The sequence below is a fragment of the Budorcas taxicolor genome, chromosome 4, assembly GCF_023091745.1.
Source record: "Budorcas taxicolor isolate Tak-1 chromosome 4, Takin1.1, whole genome shotgun sequence".
Lineage (NCBI taxonomy): Eukaryota > Metazoa > Chordata > Mammalia > Artiodactyla > Bovidae > Budorcas > Budorcas taxicolor.
In genome coordinates this window covers 79,433,007-79,452,642 of record NC_068913.1, presented here as the reverse complement: position 1 = coordinate 79,452,642, position 19,636 = coordinate 79,433,007, and the positions used below count along the sequence as shown (strand labels likewise).

The 19,636-nt window shown below is 44.0% G+C and overlaps 1 protein-coding gene across 1 annotated transcript in view; it reads left to right on the top strand.

The window, feature by feature from the left end:
* HECW1 (HECT, C2 and WW domain containing E3 ubiquitin protein ligase 1) overlaps window positions 1-18,419 on the top strand; it is a 255,395-nt gene extending 236,976 nt beyond the window's left edge. Inside the window, exons 24-27 of the mRNA XM_052638688.1 lie at window positions 5,080-5,226; window positions 6,807-6,921; window positions 11,204-11,402; window positions 18,308-18,419. Coding sequence (XP_052494648.1) covers window positions 5,080-5,226; window positions 6,807-6,921; window positions 11,204-11,402; window positions 18,308-18,419 — 573 coding nt within the window. The remainder of the gene's footprint in view (window positions 1-5,079; window positions 5,227-6,806; window positions 6,922-11,203; window positions 11,403-18,307) is intronic.
* The last annotated feature ends 1,217 nt before the right edge of the window (window positions 18,420-19,636 follow it).

Genomic DNA, 19,636 nt, shown 5'->3' with positions numbered 1-19,636 from the left:
CTTAAATTAATTCTACATGGGTGAAAACGCTGAGCGCTTAAAAGAACAATAAAAAGATGAAAATGAAAGAATTTTTCTTTTTAACTTGCAGTAAGAAATGCTGTTGTACATGTGACAAAGTCATGAAAGAAAAGATAGACATAGTCAACTAAAATTACTTTTTTAATACCTCATATCAAAACTATACCATAAACAAAGTAAAAATGGCATAATATTTGCTACATTGTAACATATAGCACCGGAGAAGGCAATGGCAACCCACTCCAGTACTCTTGCCTGGAAAATCCCGTGGACGGAGGAGCCTGATAGGCTGCAGTCCATGGGGTCTCAAAGAGTTGGACACGACTGAGCGACTTCCCTTTCACTTTTCACTTTCATGCATTGGAGAAGGAAATGGCAACCCACTCCAGTATTATTGCCTGGAGAATCCCAGGGACAGAGGAGCCTAGTGGGCTGACGTCTCTGGGGTCGCACAGAGTCGGACATGACTGAAGCAACTTAGCAGCAGCAACATATAGCACAGACGAAAGTCTGTGTCTTTCAATATAAGAAGAGATCCTGCAGATCAATAAGAAATGATCAAAAACACAATAGAAAATTAGCAAAGAATATAAGTGGATAGTTCCCAGGAAAGGAAATATTCAACATCATTCACAATTTTTTTAAAATATAAATTTGAACAGAATGAAATACCATTTTCCCTCATGAGAACATCAAGAATCAGAAAGCTTCAGTTCAGTTCAGTTCAGTTGCTCAGTCGTGTCAGACTCTTTGTGACAGCATGAATCACATCACACCAGGCCTCTGTGTCCATCACCAACTCCCGGAGTTCACCCAAACTTATGTCCATCGAGTCGGTGATGCCATCCAGCCATCTCATCCGCTGTCGTCCCCTTCTCCTCCTGCCCTCAATCCCTCCCAGCATCAAGGTCTTTTCCAATGAGTCAACTCTTCGCATGAGGTGGCCAAAGTATTGGAGTTTCAGCTTCACATCAGTCCTTCCAATGATCTCCTTTAGAATGGACTGGTTGGATCTCCTTGCAGTCCAAGGGACTCTCAAGAGTCTTCTCCAACACCACAGTTCAAAAGCATCAATTCTTTGGCACTCAGCTTTCTTCACAGTCCAACTCTCACATCCGTACATGACCACTGGAAAAACCATAGACTTGACTAGATGGCAAGTAATATCTCTGCTTTTTAATATGCTATCTAGGTTGGTCATAACTTTCCTTCCAAGGAGTAAGTGTCTTTTAGTTTCATGGCTGCAGTCACCATCTGCAGTGATTTTGGAGTCCAAAAAATAAAGTCTGATACTGTTTCCACTGTTTCCCCATCTATTTCCCATGAAGTGATGGGACCAGATGCCATGATCTTCATTTTCTGAACGTTGAGCTTTAAGCCAACTTTTTCACTCTCCTCTTTCACTTTCATCAAGAGGCTTTTTAGTTCCTCTTCACTTTCTGCCATAAGGGTGGTGTCATCTGCATATCTGAGGTTATTGATATTTCTCCTGGTAATCTTGATTCCAGCTTGTGCTTCTTCCAGCCCAGCATTTCTCAGGATGTACTCTGCATATAAGTTAAATAAGCAGGGTGACAATAGACAGCCTTGACATACTCCTTTTCCTATTTGGAACCAGTCTGTTGTTCCATGTCCAGTTCTAACCATGTTCCATGTCCAGTTCCTGACCTCCATATAGGTCTCAAGAGGCAGGTCAGGTGGTTTGGTATTCCCATCTCTTTCAGAATTTTCCACAGTTTATTGTGATCCACACAGTCAAAGGCTTTGGCATAGTCAATAAAGCAGAAATAGATGTTTTTCTGGAACTCTCTTGCTTTTTCTATGATCCAGCGGATGCTGGCAATTTGATCTCTGATTCCTCTGCCTTTTCTAAAACGAGCTTGAACATCTGGAGGTTCACGGTTCAGAAAGCTTAGCAGTATTCTATTTTGGAGATCGTGGAGAGAAACAGGCACTCTGTACAAGAGTGTAGGTGGAAGGAAGCAGAAGTGAAAGGCACCCTGTGATACGTATCCTCATTCTAAATGCACCTGCCTTTGACTCAGCATCTCTGTCTGGAAATTTGACCTACAAATACGTTCACATCTAATTGAAAAGACTAATGGATAGCAATCTTCATTGCAGCATTGTTGATCACCACAAAAAAAAAACAATCTGAACCAATATAAATGTTCAGCAGTAGAACACTGATGAAATAAACTATAATTCATTCACACAATGAAATAGTAGACTAGTAAGATATGTGGTCTGATACCCCAGCCCATCCATTTACATATAAATCATAAACAATAAGACAGGTGGAATAACAATAACAAAGAAAGAGTAAGACAGGTCTAAGCTGGCATAATCCTGAAGGAAATCAACCCTGAGTATTCACTGGAAAGACTGATGCTGAAGCTGAAGCTCTAATACTTTGGCCACCTGATGTGAAAAGCCAACCATTGGGAAAAAACTCCAATGCTGGGAAAAGAGAAGAGGGCAGCAGAGGGTGAGATGGTTAGATCACATCACTGATTCAATGGACATGAATCTGAGCAAACTCCAGGAGATGGTGGAGGACAGAGGAGCCTGTCGTGTTGCAGTTCACGGAGTTGCAAAAAGTCAGACACAACTTAGTGAGTGAATAACAACAACAAACCACTATGAAACAATGGCCAATGTGTATCTTTAACTAAAAAAAGAAAAAAGCTTTGGTGTGTATGTGACCACGATAATGAACAGTGTATATAATATGCTACTGTTTGGGGAGAGAAACCTGTTTTTCACTGTATGGCTTTTTATAGCACTTGAATTTTTTTTCCATGGACACATGTTATCTACTCAAAAGAAATCAAGTAAACTACAAATGACTAAATACATTAAAATTAGAGGAAAAAATAAGATTGAAAATAAAAAGAGCAATCCTTCATGTCTGTATAAGGAAGAAACTTAACAACTTAGAGAGAGTTGAAAACATTCCCAGTGATAAAAATAAGGATGTGTTATAGATCTAGAATAATGCGTTTCTGTTTAAGCTTAAGCTGATCCTGTTTCTTTTCACATGAGGTTGCCAAGAGTGATGATTCTGGTTTTAGAAAGCTGAGTCACAGCCCTTCTGTCGGCAAGTTAGAGTGAAGAGCAGACAAACAGATGGACCTGAAAGACACCACCGGCTTTTCCTCGGTGTGTTAGTTAGGATTCAGTTCAACTGCTAATGAAGAAACTCAATGACCCTGCTTCAATTAACAGTTTATTTTTCTCGTACATGAAAATGTGGAGGCAGGCAACCCAAGGCAACAGTTCCTACAGTGGCCCCCTTCACCCACAATCTGATGAATATGGCGCCCCCAACCAGCACATCCGTGTCTGAAGTAGCAGGACCAAGGAGGAACAGCCCTGCTCTTTAAAGAGGCCTCATGAAAGTCCCATACAACACCCCTGCTTGTACGTTATTGGCCAGAATTTAGTTATGCCACATACTTAGAGTCAGGAAATAGTCTCTAACTGGGCAGGTAAAAACCAGAGGCTCCAAAGGATATGGATCTTGGGTGGTATCTATTATGTTATAATTGACCAATATTTCATATTTACCAAAGTCACCTACATGATCAAATAAAGTAATCAGCAGACTTCTATAAACTATTTTGTTTGGGTACTTTGCCCATGAGTGCCAAATAGATACATATATTTTTAATCTATAATTAAGTACATCTATGGGCTTCCCTAGTGGCTCAGTGGTAAAGAATTTGCCTGTCAATGCAGGAGACACAGGTTCAATACCTGGGTCAGGAATATCCCCTGGAAAAGGAAATGGCAACCCACTCCGGTATTCTTGCCTGGAGAATCCCATGGACAGAGGAGCCTAGAGGGGTATAGTCCATGGGGTTGCAAAAGAGTTGGACATGACTTAGCAACTAAACAATAGCAGGTATAGTTATGCCTCATTTTTCTTATATTAATCACACTGAGCAGTGAGGCGAACCCCTTAAGCAAATTTAAGATAACTGATGCTTCCCCCTTCAAACACCAACACATTTTGATATCAGTGTCTAATATGTTACCTGCCCTCTTGCCTTTCAAAACAGTAAAGCACAGATCATAACTTTTCTTGTTAGCTTGTCCTAACAAACATGCATCTCCATACTGTGTGACAACATCATTCTCTCCTTTCTCAAGGTCGAGGTGTCACCCTTCAGCCACTGTTGTACCTACTGCAGAAACACTCTCCCATCCTCCATTTCTTTTTTGCCAATGATCTGCTGTTGATAGGGAAGATTTGTTTGTTAAGAATGTGATGTAATTGGGACTTGGGTATAGTTAAGGACATTCTAGTCCATTTAGGGGTAACCAAGGCTATGGTTTTTCCAGTAGTCATGTATGGATGTGAGAGTTGGACTGTGAAGAAAGCTGAGCACCAAAGAATTGATGCTTTTGAGCTGTGGTGTTAGGGAAGACTCTTGAGAGTCCCATGAACTGCAAGGAGATCCAACCAGTCCGTTCTGAAGGAGATCAGTCCTGGGTGTTCTTTGGAAGGAATGATGCTAAAGCTGAAACTCCAGTACTTTGGCCACCTCATGCAAAGAGTTAACTCATTGAAAAAGACTCTGATGCTGGGAGGGATTGGGGGCAGGAGGAGAAGGGGATGACAGAGGATGAGATGGCTGGATGGCATCACCAACTCGATGGACATGGGTTTGTGTGAACTCCAAGAGTTGGTGATGGACAGAGAGGCCTGGCATGCTGTAATTTATGGGGTCACAAAGAGTCAGACACAACTGAGTGACTGAACTGAACTGAGGGGCATTTTTCTTTTATTTCCATTAGGCCTCTTAAGTTTAAGAAACATGCTTCCTCTTTATGTAACAAAACTGTAGCTTTTCTAAGTTACTGATGTATCTACTTTAGAACAACCAGAGCCTTTCCAGTGACTTCCAGGAAAGGAGAAAGAACCAAGGAGGTAAAGATGCTGAACTCATGTTAAGAGAACTTTTTACAAATAGTTCATCCTCTTAAAACTGATCTGTTTCACTACAAGGTAGACCAAGTCAACAATCATCATGATCTTTGTTTCCCCGCAAGGTAACGGAGAGGGAGTTAAAATCTGGAGGTGCCAACACGCAGGTCACAGAGAAGAACAAGAAGGAGTACATCGAGAGGATGGTGAGGTGGCGGGTGGAGCGCGGCGTGGTGCAGCAGACCGAGGCGCTGGTGCGGGGCTTCTACGAGGTGAGACCCGGCCCGGCAGGGTCTTGTTAGCAGAAGGGAGAGGAAGAACGAGGCAGGAAGAGGGCTCAGCTCTACTCACCAGCATGCAGGGAGGACCCCCTGAGGGTGTTGGGAGAGGGTCAGAGTTCTCTGGGAAACCCAGCTCTTGTGGTCTCACAAAACCCGCGTCAGTGTGGCCCTGCTGAGCCATACGTGCAAACACGTGGCCCATCCTGCCAAGACGTGTGTTTGTTGCATCCCCTTTTATTCAGTGAGATAAAAATGAGCGAAGTGAAGGCACTGGGCAGAATTATCCACTCTGGCTAGATTTTTTATTTTCTTACAGGTAGAACTCTGAGTTATTGCAGGTTTAGTTCCAGACCTCAGCAATAAAGCCGTTAGCGCAATAAAGCAAGTCACATCAGTTGTTTAGATTCTCAATGTAATAAAACTTGTGCTCATACTATACTGTAGGCTATTAAGTGTGCCATAGTATTATGTCTAAAAAACCAATGTACATACCTTATTTTAAAAATACTTTATTACTGAAAAAACTACCCATCATCTCATGACCTCGGGTTGCCGCAAACCTCCAATGTGTGAACAATGACATATCTGCAGAGTGCAATAAAGCAGAACACAATCAAAGGAGATATGCCTGTGGTGTCACTTTGTGCCGCATAATCCATGCAGAGGTGCTGAATCAGGACAGTGACTTATGAAATAAGCTGCATGAAACCACATGTGAAACTTTTGAAAGTTATAAAGCACTATAGAATTTAAATAATCTGTCATTCAATAAAAAAGTTTTTTGAAAAGCATCAGAGATCAACAATAATTTTTTAAAAAAGAGGACACCGACAGCTGCTAGGCTTCCTGTTTACCAAAACTTGACATAGTTAGATTTTTCCAGTTTAGAAACAAGGGCTTGGGTGTTTGAAGGTGTTCTTTGCTGCTCTGGTGGAGATCAGAGTGGGTGACTGGCTCGTCCACCTGTGTGATTAAAGGAAGTGTCTGCTGCAGGTTTTCAGTGGTACCACATACATTCAGCAGCAAGATGTAAAGCCAGAGCTCAGAACCCTCTAATCAAGCAGGTTCTTAACCCGGATCTTTGAAGGAGGGAGGGAAGAACTGACAGGTAGAAGGGAAGAAAAAGACAATTGTTTTAATATATAAAGTCCATTCCCAGGAAATAAGTCCTAGTTTGTATGTAGAAGAGAGTATTCCTTTTAAGTGAAGTGATAGCACTAATAGCTACTGAATCACTTCAAAGCAAATTGGACTTTTTGCCTTTAAAATGTAGTGTTACTGGGAAACTTAAATGTGACTACAGAAAGGCAAGTCAGTCTGTTTCATAACATCATTCCAAGAGGCAATATCAGAGGTAACGAAAAGCAGGGGACTTTTTTTGAGTTCCCGGTTCATTAAGGCATTGTGCTTCAGAATGTCATGATTTTGAACTTAAACGTGATAACACGTTGGGAGAGGGGGAAAAGGTTGTGAACAGCGGTGAGCTTCCCAGCTTAGCCCACAGAAGTGGTAATGATGAAAGTAACTCAATAACATTGGGTCTGTAGGCTAAAGCTTAATTTGGATTTCAGGTGGTGGACTCAAGGCTGGTCTCCGTGTTTGATGCCAGGGAGCTGGAGCTGGTGATCGCTGGCACGGCAGAGATCGACCTGGCTGACTGGCGGAACAACGCCGAGTACCGGGGAGGTGAGCGAGCGGGGCTTGTGATGGCTCAGCTCCCACAGACACGATCTATAACTTCTTAAAAAACATTATTGATTTGAAATTGACATAACAACATTCACCATTTCCTTTCTATGTTACATTTTATCATTTTATTTTTTTGTTTTTATTGAAATCTAGTTGGTCTGCAATGCTCTGTTAGTTTCAGGCATGCAGCAGAGTGTTTCAGTCATATGTATATAAATTATATATTCTTTTTTCACATCCTCCTCCAGTACAGGTTATTATAAGATATTGAGTATACAGTTAAAAGTAACCATTTTAAATCCACAAACAATAAATGCTAGAGAGGGTAGGGAGACAAGGGGACCCTCCTACACTGTTGGTGGGAATCCAACTTGGTATAGCCACTATGGAGAACAGTATGGAGGTTCCCTAAAAGAGCTAAAAATAAGTTACCATATAATCCTACAATTCTACTCTGGTCGTATATCCAGAGAAAAACATGGTCCAAAAAGATATAAGCACCTCAGTGTTCACTGTAGTACTGCTTACAATCGCCAAGACATGGAAACAACCTAGATGTCCATCAAGAGTGAAATGAATAAAGAAGATGTGTTACATAGAGACAATGGAATATTACTCAGCCATTGAAAAGAATGAAATAATGCCATTTGCAGCGACATGGATGGACCTAGAGACTGTCATGCTGAGTGAAGTAAGTCAGACAGAGACGGAGAAATATCATATAGCATCCCTTATATGCAGAACCTAAAAAGAAATACAAATGAACTTATTTATAAAAAAGAAACAGACTTACAGACTTAGAGGACAGATTTATGGTTGTCGGGGGGGTGGGGAAGATGGGGGTAAGAGATGGTTAGAAAGTGTGGGATCAACATGTGCACTCTGCTATATTTAAAATGGGTAACCGACAAGGACCTACTATACAGCCCAGGGAACTCGGCTCAGAGTGGCAGAGTGGCGGCCTGGATGGAAAGGGAGTTTGAGTGAGAATGTATACATGTATATGTTTGGCTGAGTCCCTTACTTATCTACCTGAAACTATCACAATATTGTTAATCGGCTACCCCCCATATAAAGTAAAAAGTTAAAAAAAATAACCATTTTAAAGGGAACCGTGCAGCAGCATTTTGTGCATTGTAGATGTGGTACAACCATCCCCTCTCAGTGGTTTCAAATCACTTTCTTTGTTCCGAAGGGAAACCCGGGACCTGTGAAGCAGTTGCTCCCCGTTCCTCTCCCCACTCCCCATCCCCAGCAGCCACCAGTCTATGTGGATATACCCGTGCTGGATATTTCATATGAATAGAATTATACTGTTTGGCCTTTGGGGTCTGGCTTCTTTCACTTAGTAAGGTTTGTTTGTGTTATAGTATGACTCAGTGTTTCATTCCTTTTTATGGCTGAATAATATTCATATATATATATATATATATATATTCATATGTTCAGTTCATTTCAGTCCCTCAGTCATACCCGACTCTTCGTGACCCCATGGACCACAGCACCCCAGGCCTCCCTGTCCATCACCAACTCCTGGAGTTCACCCAAACTCATGTCCATTGAGTCAGTGATCCCATCCAATCATCTCATCCTCTGTCGTCCCCTTCTCCTCCTGCCTTCAATCCCTCCCAGCATCAGGGTCTTTTCAAATGAGTCAGCTCTTCGCATCAGGTGGCCAAAGTATTGGAGTTTCAGCTTTAACATCAGTCCTTCCAGTGAACACTCAGAACTGATCTCCTTTAGGATGGACTGGTTGGATCTCCTTGCAGTGCAAGGGACTCTCTCTCAAGAGTCTTCTCCAACACCACAGTTCAAAAGCACTAATTATTCGACGCTCAGCTTTCTTTATAGTCCAACTCTCACATCCATACATGACCACAGGAAAAACCATAGCCTTAACTAGATGGTCCTTTGTTGGCAAAGTAATGTCTCTGCTTTTCAATATGCTGTTTAGGTTGGTCATAACTTTCCTTCCAAGGAGTTAGCGTCTTTTAATTTCATGGCTGCAATCACCATCTGCAGTGATTTGGGAGGCCCCGAAAATAAAGTCAGCCACTGTTTCCTCATCTATTTGCCATCAAGTGGTGGGACCGGATGCTATGATCTTTGTTTTCTTAATGTTGAGCTTTAAGCCAACTTTTTCACTCTCCTCTTTCACTTTCATCAAGAGGCTCTTTAGCTCCTCTTCACTTTCTGCCATAAAGGTGGTGTCATCTGCATATCTGAGGTTATTGATATTTCTCCTGGCAATCTTGATTCCAGCTTGTGCTTCATCCAGCCCAGCATTTCTCATGATGTACTTTGCATAGAAGTTAAATAAGCAGGGTGACAATATACAGCCTTGATGTACTCCTTTTCCTATTTGAAACCAGTCTGTTGTTCCATGTCCAGTTCTAACTGTTGCTTCCTGACCTGCATACAGATTTCTCAAGAGGCAGGTCAGGTGGTCTTTCCCATCTCTTGAAGAATTTTCCACAGTTTATTGTGACCCACACAATCAAAGGCGTTGGCATCTTCAATAAAGCAGAAATAGATGTTTTTCTGGAACTCTCTTGCTTTTTCGATGATCCAGCGGATGTTGGCAATTTGATCTCTGGTTCGTCTGCCTTTTCTAAAACCAGCTTGAACATCTGGAAGTTCACGGTTTGTGTATTGCTGAAGCCTGGCTTGGAGAATTTTGAGCATTACTTTACTAGCATTTGTGATGAGTATGTAGTGACAATACAAATATAAAATAATATCACTTTTGAAGACTACAAAAAACGGCCTTATTTCAGTACACGTGCAGAGTAGGTCCTAGTCCATGCTTTCTCCCCTCCACCCCCCGCCCTCCGTTTCCAACCTGGACTTTCCTTCAGGCGACAGTACCCCCAGGTCATCCTTGGCGTAACTTGGTATAGGTGTGTACCAGACAACACTGCCGACCACGGGCCAGCTCTGGAGCTGGGTAACGTGCTGCCGGGAAAGTGTGTTCTGCCTCCTGTAGAACTGAAGCCCTCCTTGCCTCCATCCTGATTTGTTGTAACAATTCTGTCATCTCTCCAAATCCCATGTCTAATTCCTCCTCACTCTTCACCTTCACACTGCCAAATGTCTTCCTGAAACATTCTTTTCATCAGGCCATTTACCAACCCACAAAACAAGCAAGCTCCTTATCGCTTAGAGAAGTGATCTTTGAAAGATTTTTTATGCTCAAAACCCTTTCCTCACATAAAATATTGCAGAGAAATTCCTATCAAAATGATAGAGGGTGAGCCAGGAGCCCACCATCTCAGCCCCTCTGGTCTCCCCGATACACTCAGCCATGTAGGAGGAAACCTCTGTGGAACCTCCTGGCTTGGAAGGAAAGCCACCAACCTAAGGTGTCAGGTAACAGTGTCTCTGCCTAGCTATCAAGGCCTCTAAGCCCCCAGTAAGTTCCCTTCAGTGCTCACCAGCAACTGCTCTCTGCTGGTCTAGTCAGCTTGCTGTTCGCTGCATGTTTATTCTTCATTCTCATCATTATAGCCCCTCCTCCACTCACACAAGCCTTCACATGCTTAACTCACACCTCTGAGGTGAGTTACACCTTCCGTTTGATGGAGCTTTCCTTCTTTCTGCCCCAGCCCAGCATCTTTCTTCATCTTTGAGTCCTTCGTGCACTTGCAGTCTATCGTTTTCCTACAGCGACTGCCCCAAGCCTGGTTTCCATACTGTGCTGTGAGGCCCCATACTCCTTCCATGGCCCAGCTCCTCTCAGGCCAGGGCTGGCCAGAGCACAGCAGCTCTAAGGGCACCAGGGCTGCGGGGAGAGCCCAGCATCTTCCGTTCACCAAGATTGACGTTCACCTTTCTTAAGTCCTAGATGCTCCCACAGTACGTGGTTACCAAGAGCTAAGACATCAGAACAAAGACAATAGGAGGAAATAGCCTATCCGTAGAGGGTTTTGTCTCTTCAGAACCCCAAAGATCTCTGCCAGGCCTCACCACTCATTGTGTACATTTATCTCAGGCAGGAAACTAGGGGCCCAGTTGTTTGAATAGAAAGCAGACATCTCTGAGGATATTCCTCAGAACATAAAACCTTTTTGTAAAAACGCCTCTTTTCTCAATTGGCTTTTGTTTTCAAACTTGACTCAGTTACACAAATTGTCTTAGATCTACCTGAAGCCCACCACTAAAGAAATGAACAGATCTAGAGCAGCTGTTGAGTTCTTAGCACGTCTGATGTGTATTTCATCTCCCCCCACCCCTCCTCCCCTCTCCGCATCCTCTCTGTCTCCCTCCTGCTTCCGCTCAGGTTATCACGATGGGCATCTTGTGATCCGCTGGTTCTGGGCTGCGGTGGAGCGTTTCAACAATGAGCAGAGACTCAGATTACTGCAATTCGTCACAGGAACATCAAGTGTGCCCTACGAAGGCTTTGCAGCCCTGCGAGGAAGCAACGGGCTTCGGCGTTTCTGCATAGAGAAATGGGGGAAAATTACATCTCTTCCCAGGTATGGAGCTCCCACCCTACTTCTGGAAACCTGCTGAAGAAGGCCAAGTACACTGTGTTATTTGAGCTTGAGAGATCATCCGTTGGGATGGAATTCTTTCCTACTGCCCAGTGTATTGTTCTGAGTCATCAGTGAAAGGTGTCGGGGAGAAGCGTCAGGGAAGTGCATTCAGGTCATACTCCTAGTCATTTTTTGATGATTGATGGTACTGGGGCTATTGGTTTCATGGTCCATGGGTCAGTCGTATGTGGCCCAATTTAATTTAAAGAGGAATGTCTTGCTTGGGGGAAGGGGGATGCCCAGAGGCTGGAAGCCCGAAGTGGCCCTTCCAGCACTGAGTCTGCAGTTCTGTTGTTGCTGACCAAGGTTCTTGGACTCTTTAATCTATAGAAATTATAGAAAGAGACTAGAAATCTATAGAAAGAGGCTAGATGAGAAATTCAGGCAGAGGCTTCTCCGACTGCAGCCTGAGGAAGGGAGAACACGCAACAGGTCCCTTTGCTCACTCCACCAGGGGAGTGAGCTGGTCGCTTAAATGCCGTGGGGTGGGGGCTGATGGGTGGGTCAGGCTGGAGCAATGGCTTAGGTGGTCTGCCCACCCCCTTGGTAGCACTGTGTGCTGTCCCCTACTTTTGTTCTCAGCACCTCAGACATGGCAATTGGGTTTTGGCCTTTTTGTATCTTATTGTTCATATCAACCCCCTGGCTGCGCATTATGTGGAGTTATTTTTAGTTTCTTTGTGTTCTGTTGCTGGAGAAGATGTTCATCCAGGTGCAAGTATTGAAGTAAATGGTCCCAGGTCCCAGCCTGTTTCACTAGGGCATATCACTTGATACACAGGGAATTATGTACATATTGTGTTTTTCTACTGTTTTAAAACATGTGCAGACAAAACCATATGTATCTTGGGTCTCTACAGTGGCTTCTATACAGTAAGCTATCAAGAAAATTATTGTGTGATAATGCAGAAAAGGAGGCACTAGAGCTCCAGGCAGTTTAGCAGAATCTTTTCCCTCCGCCATGAGTTTTCATCCCAACACTTCCTCCGTGCTTTCTGTGCCACTTTGGATGGCATTTTCTCCTGCTCAGTGAAATAAGGAGCACCCAAGAGAGGCTTCTGTGTAGCTACTAAAGTCATAAATCCCGCTCAGCAAATAGAAGAAAAGATCGATCCACATTACTCTCCTCTGCTGTGACATTTTCTAACTGTAAGAGAAGATTCATATTTAATTCAGCTCTGTTTCTACATGGCCTCTGAGATGCTTTGCTAATCCCTTTTGTGGCAGGATTTATTGAACTATAATTTTTATCTAGCTTTCCTAGTCTTTATACCATCCTGGAGATAATTCGTGCTGAGCATAGGAGGCCCAGGAAACAGAGCACGAGCCCCGCTGGTTAATAACAGCCTGAAGCCTTGGGCGCTTTTCAGCCCTGTCTTCACCCAGTTAGATCAGCAGACCCTCAGTGCTCATTTGCATGGTTCTGCTGACAGCTGAGCCTCCTGAATGAAGCCTGGCAAGAAAATCAGGCTCAAAAGGCAAGATTTCCATTTGTTGAGTTTAATGATAGGTTTGAAGGATGAGGTTCTTTGGAAGCATTTTGTTCTTACTTCAAAGACTTGAGTTTGAGTCACATTTGGTGATATCCTACTTCCAGAGTGAGCACCTCAGTGTGCCTGTGGACTGGGATAAGGGGGCATGGCTGAGCTACACAATGCACCTGCCCAGAGGGGCTGAGTCTAGGGAGGAACAGAACCAGATGGTGCGTAGTTACAACCCCAGTTGCAATCAGAGGAGAGCAAAGAAGAGACAGTAAAGGCAGGGATGCTATGAGGTTGTAGGACAGAGGCCTAATCCTGACTGAATTGACAGAAGATGTCACAGAGAAGCTGGCATTCAGGTGAGTCATGAGGGACAAGGAAGGGCAGAGGGAATTCCAGGCTGGAGCAACAGCAAGAGCAAGGCCTGGAGGTGGAAAGGTCAGCTGTGTTCAGGAAGGAGCGCCAAGCAGGCATGGAGGACAAGGTGTCTAACTTGACATTTGCAGGGGACATCGTTGAGAGAGCAAGTTTGGTGGGTCACACAGAGAAGACCCCATTGAGGAGTCTGTACTATTATTTAGGAAACAGAAGTTGTTGCTTTTGTCACTGAGGTCAGAAATGGAGTCTAATTACATACATGCTCTGGGAAGCCTTGAAATTTGTATTAATCCTATTAACCCACACAGAGAACTAATAGAGGGGGCATCAGCTTATGAAAAGGAAATGGCAGCCCACTCTAGTACTCTTGCTTGGAAAATCCCAGCGACAGAGGAGTCTGACAGACTACAGTCTGTGGGGTCTCAAAAGAGTCAGACATGACTGTGCAACAAGAACAACACTGACCTTCTGAACAGGCTCTGCACATCTGGGCTAAGGCATCCCTAAAAACGTTGCTGTGCTTTGAGCCCCAGAGAGGGTTCCTGGGGGAAGCAGGCACTTCATCCTGGGCCAGATGAGCCCCAGGAAGTGCTGAGAGGCCTCCAAGAGGACAGTGAAAATGACCCTCTGAGTATGAACCCCCAACTAGTCTCCATTGTATCTTCCAAAGATTCAAGAACCTGGAAAGTGTCACCTAGGGTGGAGAGAAAGAAATAGCCTCTGAATTCCGAAAATGGTACTTCGGAAAGACCTGGCCAGGCCACGTGGCAGGTGGCAAAAGCCCAGGCAAGCAGGAGAGCCAAACACCCATGGGGTGGTCCGGGGCTCTCCAGAGACTGTGAGCCTTGCGTGCACTGCCCACACTCTGAGGAGAGGTGTTCTAGGCTGACTTCCCCTCAGATCTTCCCTCTAGAAAGACAGCTGGCCTCCTAGATGGGGGAGGCAAATAGCATCACACAAAGCCGTGCATCAGTCCAAGTCCTTGCCTTCCAGAGCGTGTGGGGGTTAGAACAAAGACTCTGGGGCAGGGTTTATAGTTTTACAAAGCCTGGTGAAAAAACTTCATAAATCACCATCGCTAGAGCATAGCAGGGGTGGGATGGTCACTGGGGCTAAGGCCAAGGAGCTGGCAGGCCAGGGCTCTGAACAGTCAGCCATGTGAACTCAGAAGCTACGCAGTATGGTGGGAAGACCTGAAGTGGAAAACATTTAAGCCAATTACCAGAAATGTTAACCAATGTGTTCCTTAGGAGGTCAGAAGGCTTGGAAGGTAGGTCTAGATCACTGTGGTCAAACATGTTTAACGCAGAGAGAGGGTCCCTTTACATCCCAACCTAGTTTAAGCAGGCATACTCCTGAGTATGTATCTGAAATACTAGTTCTTCAAAACAGTTGGTGTTTAGTCGCTAAGTCGTGTCTGACTCTTTTGCAAACCCTTGGACTGTAGCCCGCCAGGCTCCTCTGTCCATGGGGTTTTCCAGGCAAGAATACTGGAGTGGGTTGCCATTTCCCTCTGCAAGGGATCTTCCTGACCCAGGGATCGAGCCCATGTCTCCTGCACTGGCAGGCGGATTCTTAACCATTGACCCACTATACCTCATCCTTATTATCTATAGGTAGTACTCTCTATTTTCTACCCTGTCCTATTTGTTAAAATAAAATGCCAAACAAAACATGTAGTTTGAAGAAAAAAATTTACCTAAATGGCATGAGATTCAGGGGAGCAGAAATTTTTGATCAAAAAATTGAAAAGTAATGATCTAGAATTGGCAATGGGGAGTGAAAAAAGTATTCATCCATCCACAGCCCAGAATGCAGTCAGGTGAATAATGGCTGTCTCCACTCATGAGGGCTGAGAATGCTAGGGCTTGTAGGCCAGACCAAAAGATGGGAGAGTTTCCTTACTGTGAAACTTGGTAAGGAAAAACTTGGAAGGAAAGAAGGAAAACTTGGGAGCTGGTCAGGGTAGACACAGCACAGGCAGTGTGGAAATAGAGTAAAGGAGAGGAGGAAAGCTTAGGGGGTTACATTTCAAGTATCGATGAGAAAAACAGAATTATGAGTCAGGAGCAGGTGAACCGGACTAAAAATCTAATATGAACATGTTTCACTGCAGAGATAACCTGAGCCCAAGCCCAGGATGGAGGTGAGAGGCCTGGTTAAGTTAGTATTGGCTTACTCTATAGTGATGGTTTGTGAGGGTGGAGGCAGGGAAGATTTTGTCCCCTCGGGGACATTTAGCAATGTCTGGAGACATTTTTGGTTGTTGGGTAGGGGTTCTCCTGGCCTCTATCAGGGAGAGGCCAAGGATGCTGCTGAAGACCTACAAGACACGGGACAGCCCCTCCTAGTGAAAAATCATCAAGCTTCAAGTATCAGTGGTGCCTGAAGCCCTGCTCTCTAGGCTGACTGGCTACAAAGGAGGCATGAGGGAGCCATTGGGAGTCCCTGTGAGAAACTGACAGCCACTGAGAAATTGTCCAGAAGTGAAGGGAGAGAGATGTTCATAGGAAGAGCTGTCAACTGTTTCAACAAGCTAGGGGAGGTGGGCATAGAGAATGCACCTCTGGATGAGGGAATCAAGAGGTTATTGACAAATCTGGAAAAGAGTAGATTCAGCAGTGATAGAGTGAGAACCTGCCTGGTGACTGAAGCGGCAGTTGGGAAGTGGAAGAAGAGGACATGGAAAGGAGACACAAGGACTTCCCTGGCAGCCTAGTGGTTAAGACTCCACACTTTCACTGCAGGGGACATGAGTTCAATCCCTGGTCAGGGAACTAAGGTCCTGAAAGCCAGGTGGTATGGCCAGAAAAGGAAAAAAAAAAAAGACACAACTTAAGTAACTGACCTCACAACTGGCTATACAGCCAGCTATAGTGGGTTTTGATGCTGTCCCTTTTTGTTATAATATTTACTCTAAACCAACCTTAAAGTGGTCTCTACTGCAGAGAAGCAAGACTGACTTCGGCCCTATCTTGGTTCACATTTTGATCAAAAACTTAGAATACATTGAGGAGACAGGGAGATGAATTGTGTAGATGACATGGATTAGAAGTATCACAGATAATACTGTGATGGATTTCAATCCAAATCCAGCATGATCTCAAAATGCTGGAACCCCAGAATAGTACTGACAGAGTGCAGTTTGACCCAGCACAACTGATCAGATCCAGTGGAATTCCAAAATGTCAACTACACAAATACAAGATGAGGACAGTTCATTTGCCAGCAGGCAGGTGGAAAAAGCCAAGAGTCTGAAGTCCTCACAAGGGGGACACAGTTCCTAAAATCATGATTGCAACTGTGTTTGCATTATTAAGAAACTCTGATGCTTAAATGATGATTCATGGTTTACGAAAGGCACTTGTGGGTACTCTACTCTCACACCAACCCTCTGATGTGCACAAAGCATGTGTTATTACCCCATTTTACAAGTGAGGAAACTGAGGCCCACAAAGACTCACTGACTTTCCCAAGGTTGTAAAGCTAGTTAGTGACTGGACTGCGATCAGAACAGAGGCCTTCCAAAGTCTGGTTCTGTGCTGTCTCCATGCCCCACCTCACCTGAGAGCACATTCCCAGTGCCCAGGGAATGATGTACTCAGGTCCTTGGTGCTGTCAGACGACATGGAGGGGAACGAGGACCTAGGAACGCAGAATCCAATCGTGATTTGATAATGCTTATTCATTCTAGATTACTGACTAAGACATATCAATATTTAAGAGCTAACCAAGGCTATAGATGAATGCAGTAAGAGCAGCTCTTGTTCACACTAGGTCTTGAAGCAATGCCATTTGCTAAAGTTTCAGTTTATTTCCAGAAATTAACTTCTATAGAATCAATCTGATCTAAACTGTTTTGTAAATAGATGATTTTTTTTCTGTATTATTTCCACTAATGAGTGATAGTTAAAATGACCAGATAAAGAAAACCAAGAAGATGTAGTCTGCATGTATCCTGCCCCTGACTTTTGGAATTCAGCCAGTTCCAAAAGTACACTTGGCATTTTTCTGTCCCTCTTAACTCAGCTGGGCTTCCTTGGTGGCTCAGTTGGTAAAGAATCTGCCTACAATGTTGGAGACCGAGGTTCAAGCCCTGGGTTGGGAAGATCCCCTGGAGAAGGGAATGGCTACCCACTCCAGTATTCTTGCCTAGGAAATCCCATGGACAATGGAGCCTGGGCAGAGGGCTACAGTCCATGGGTCACAAGAATCAGATCTGACTTAGAGACTAAAGCACCACCACCACGACCAATTAAGTTGGTTAGCAGGGTGTAGTCCTGGTCCACACACTGGCACATGGCAGGGGAAGCCATTGTTCATCTAGGCCAGACACTGGCCCACACAAATGGGCCTGTAGGATGAAGAACATGATGAAATAAGCAGAAGCCAGGGCAGGTGGCACTGGGATGCTGCTGGCCCCCAGGAAGGATTATCCCACAAATGCAGCTGTTCTTGGAAATGTAGCATCTTTGCTCCAGGTTACGCAAGCCCCACTATGAACTGTAAAGGAGTCAGACCATCTCCAGGACACACCTGCCTTGATGGAGCATTGGATCTCAGAGTTCCAGGGTGTCCATTGGCACCTCTAAATCAATACACAGGGTTTACAGAAGCCCAGAAATCAAAGTTGGGCAGGGAGACTTGGGAATATGACTCTGATACTAATTATGTTTTCTGCCTCCTTCACCGACCATATCCAGCTTCATCTCTTAATTGTAGAATGTCACTGGTTTGCTAGTACAGTGCTAGTATAGTGTGGTTTGCTTCCAAATGCAGACTTCCCCAGTTCTAGGTATTCTAACTGTTCTGTTCACATCTGGAAGGCTGTGGTTCTTTGCAGTGTGTGCATGGTGGGGCTAAAACACAGTTCCACTCCCTTTTGATTTGCTTTTTGATTCACAGATTCAGACTGATCACAGAACTAGCCAAGCCAGTTGTATCACTGAAACAAACACTTTGACCAGCCTTTTCTCCCCCATTCAGGGCACACACGTGCTTCAATCGATTGGATCTTCCACCTTATCCCTCGTACTCCATGTTGTATGAAAAGCTGTTAACGGCAGTAGAAGAAACCAGCACCTTTGGACTTGAATGAGAAACTGGCAACTTCCCTGACATTTTCCTGGCCAGTGACATCATCCTTTCCCTTTCCCTGAATCAACTCTCCTTTGATTTTGGTATTCTGTGATTTTCATTTTCAAACCAAATCAGGATTGATGAGCTGTGCATGAAGAATTGCCTTCTTCTAAGATCTAACCTTCAGGCTTATCTCCTCTACTTTCAATGAACTGCTAGCCTGTATGCAATATTTAAAAAAACAGCTGTCTCAAGGTCTGTGTATATCTCCGCATACCTCCATTACTAACAATGAAATATGAATGCAAGTTATGCTACATTTGACCAAATGGTAATAAATGTTTACTTCCATTTCTATGATTTAAGGGGAAATTTGAGCATTAAGCATTCCAAGCTTTTCTACACCCATGTCTTCTGAGCAGAACCACCATTTGTTTTTATAATTTCTAACAACCAACTTCAGAATAGGAGCTGATCAACTCTTTCTTTTCTTCCCATTCTACTTTTCCCTGGGCATCCAATCCATCCAAAAACAGCAGTGGCTAAACCGAAATTTTGATATATTCAACTCATGATTTGTATGTGGCATCGGCCCCATCAGCTGGAACTAGCCTAGACATATGGTGCAAATATCACACTTTCCAACCAATAATAACAGCAAGAAAAACACCTCCTGCTGATGCAATGCAGGGCATCCCAGTGGTTGTGGGGATTATGGTTCGACTTGAGTTCAGAGAAGTCTGGGGGTGGGGACACACCCCCTGTGAACACCCACCACCCAAGAAGCACAAACTTGTGCACACGTCCAAGAAGGAGATTGCATTATGTAGCATAAACAACGAGGCTTCTGCCCCCATGATGTTGTGTAGAAATGTTGAAGCAAACGGGAGAAAGGGGAAAAGGACATCAGGATGATTCAGAAGGACATGCTCAGTTGCTCTGAATGCTTGGGATCTGAACTGTTTTATTTTGCTTTGTTTGATCACAGGTCTCTTTCCCAGAGGGGGAAAAAAATGTCCTGATAATCTCATGACTTTCATGCAAGCCAAGTAATTACTTGTTTGGCAAACAAACTTTTGTTTCAACTTTGATAGCGTTTTTATTTTTCATGTTTACTTTTCGGTTTTTCTTCACCATGGTGTTCAAATTCCTTCACATCTGATTGTCCACAGGGACCACGCTAAATCAGAAGCTGCAGAGAGCGATGGTGCTTGTTAGGGATCAAGGGCAAAATAA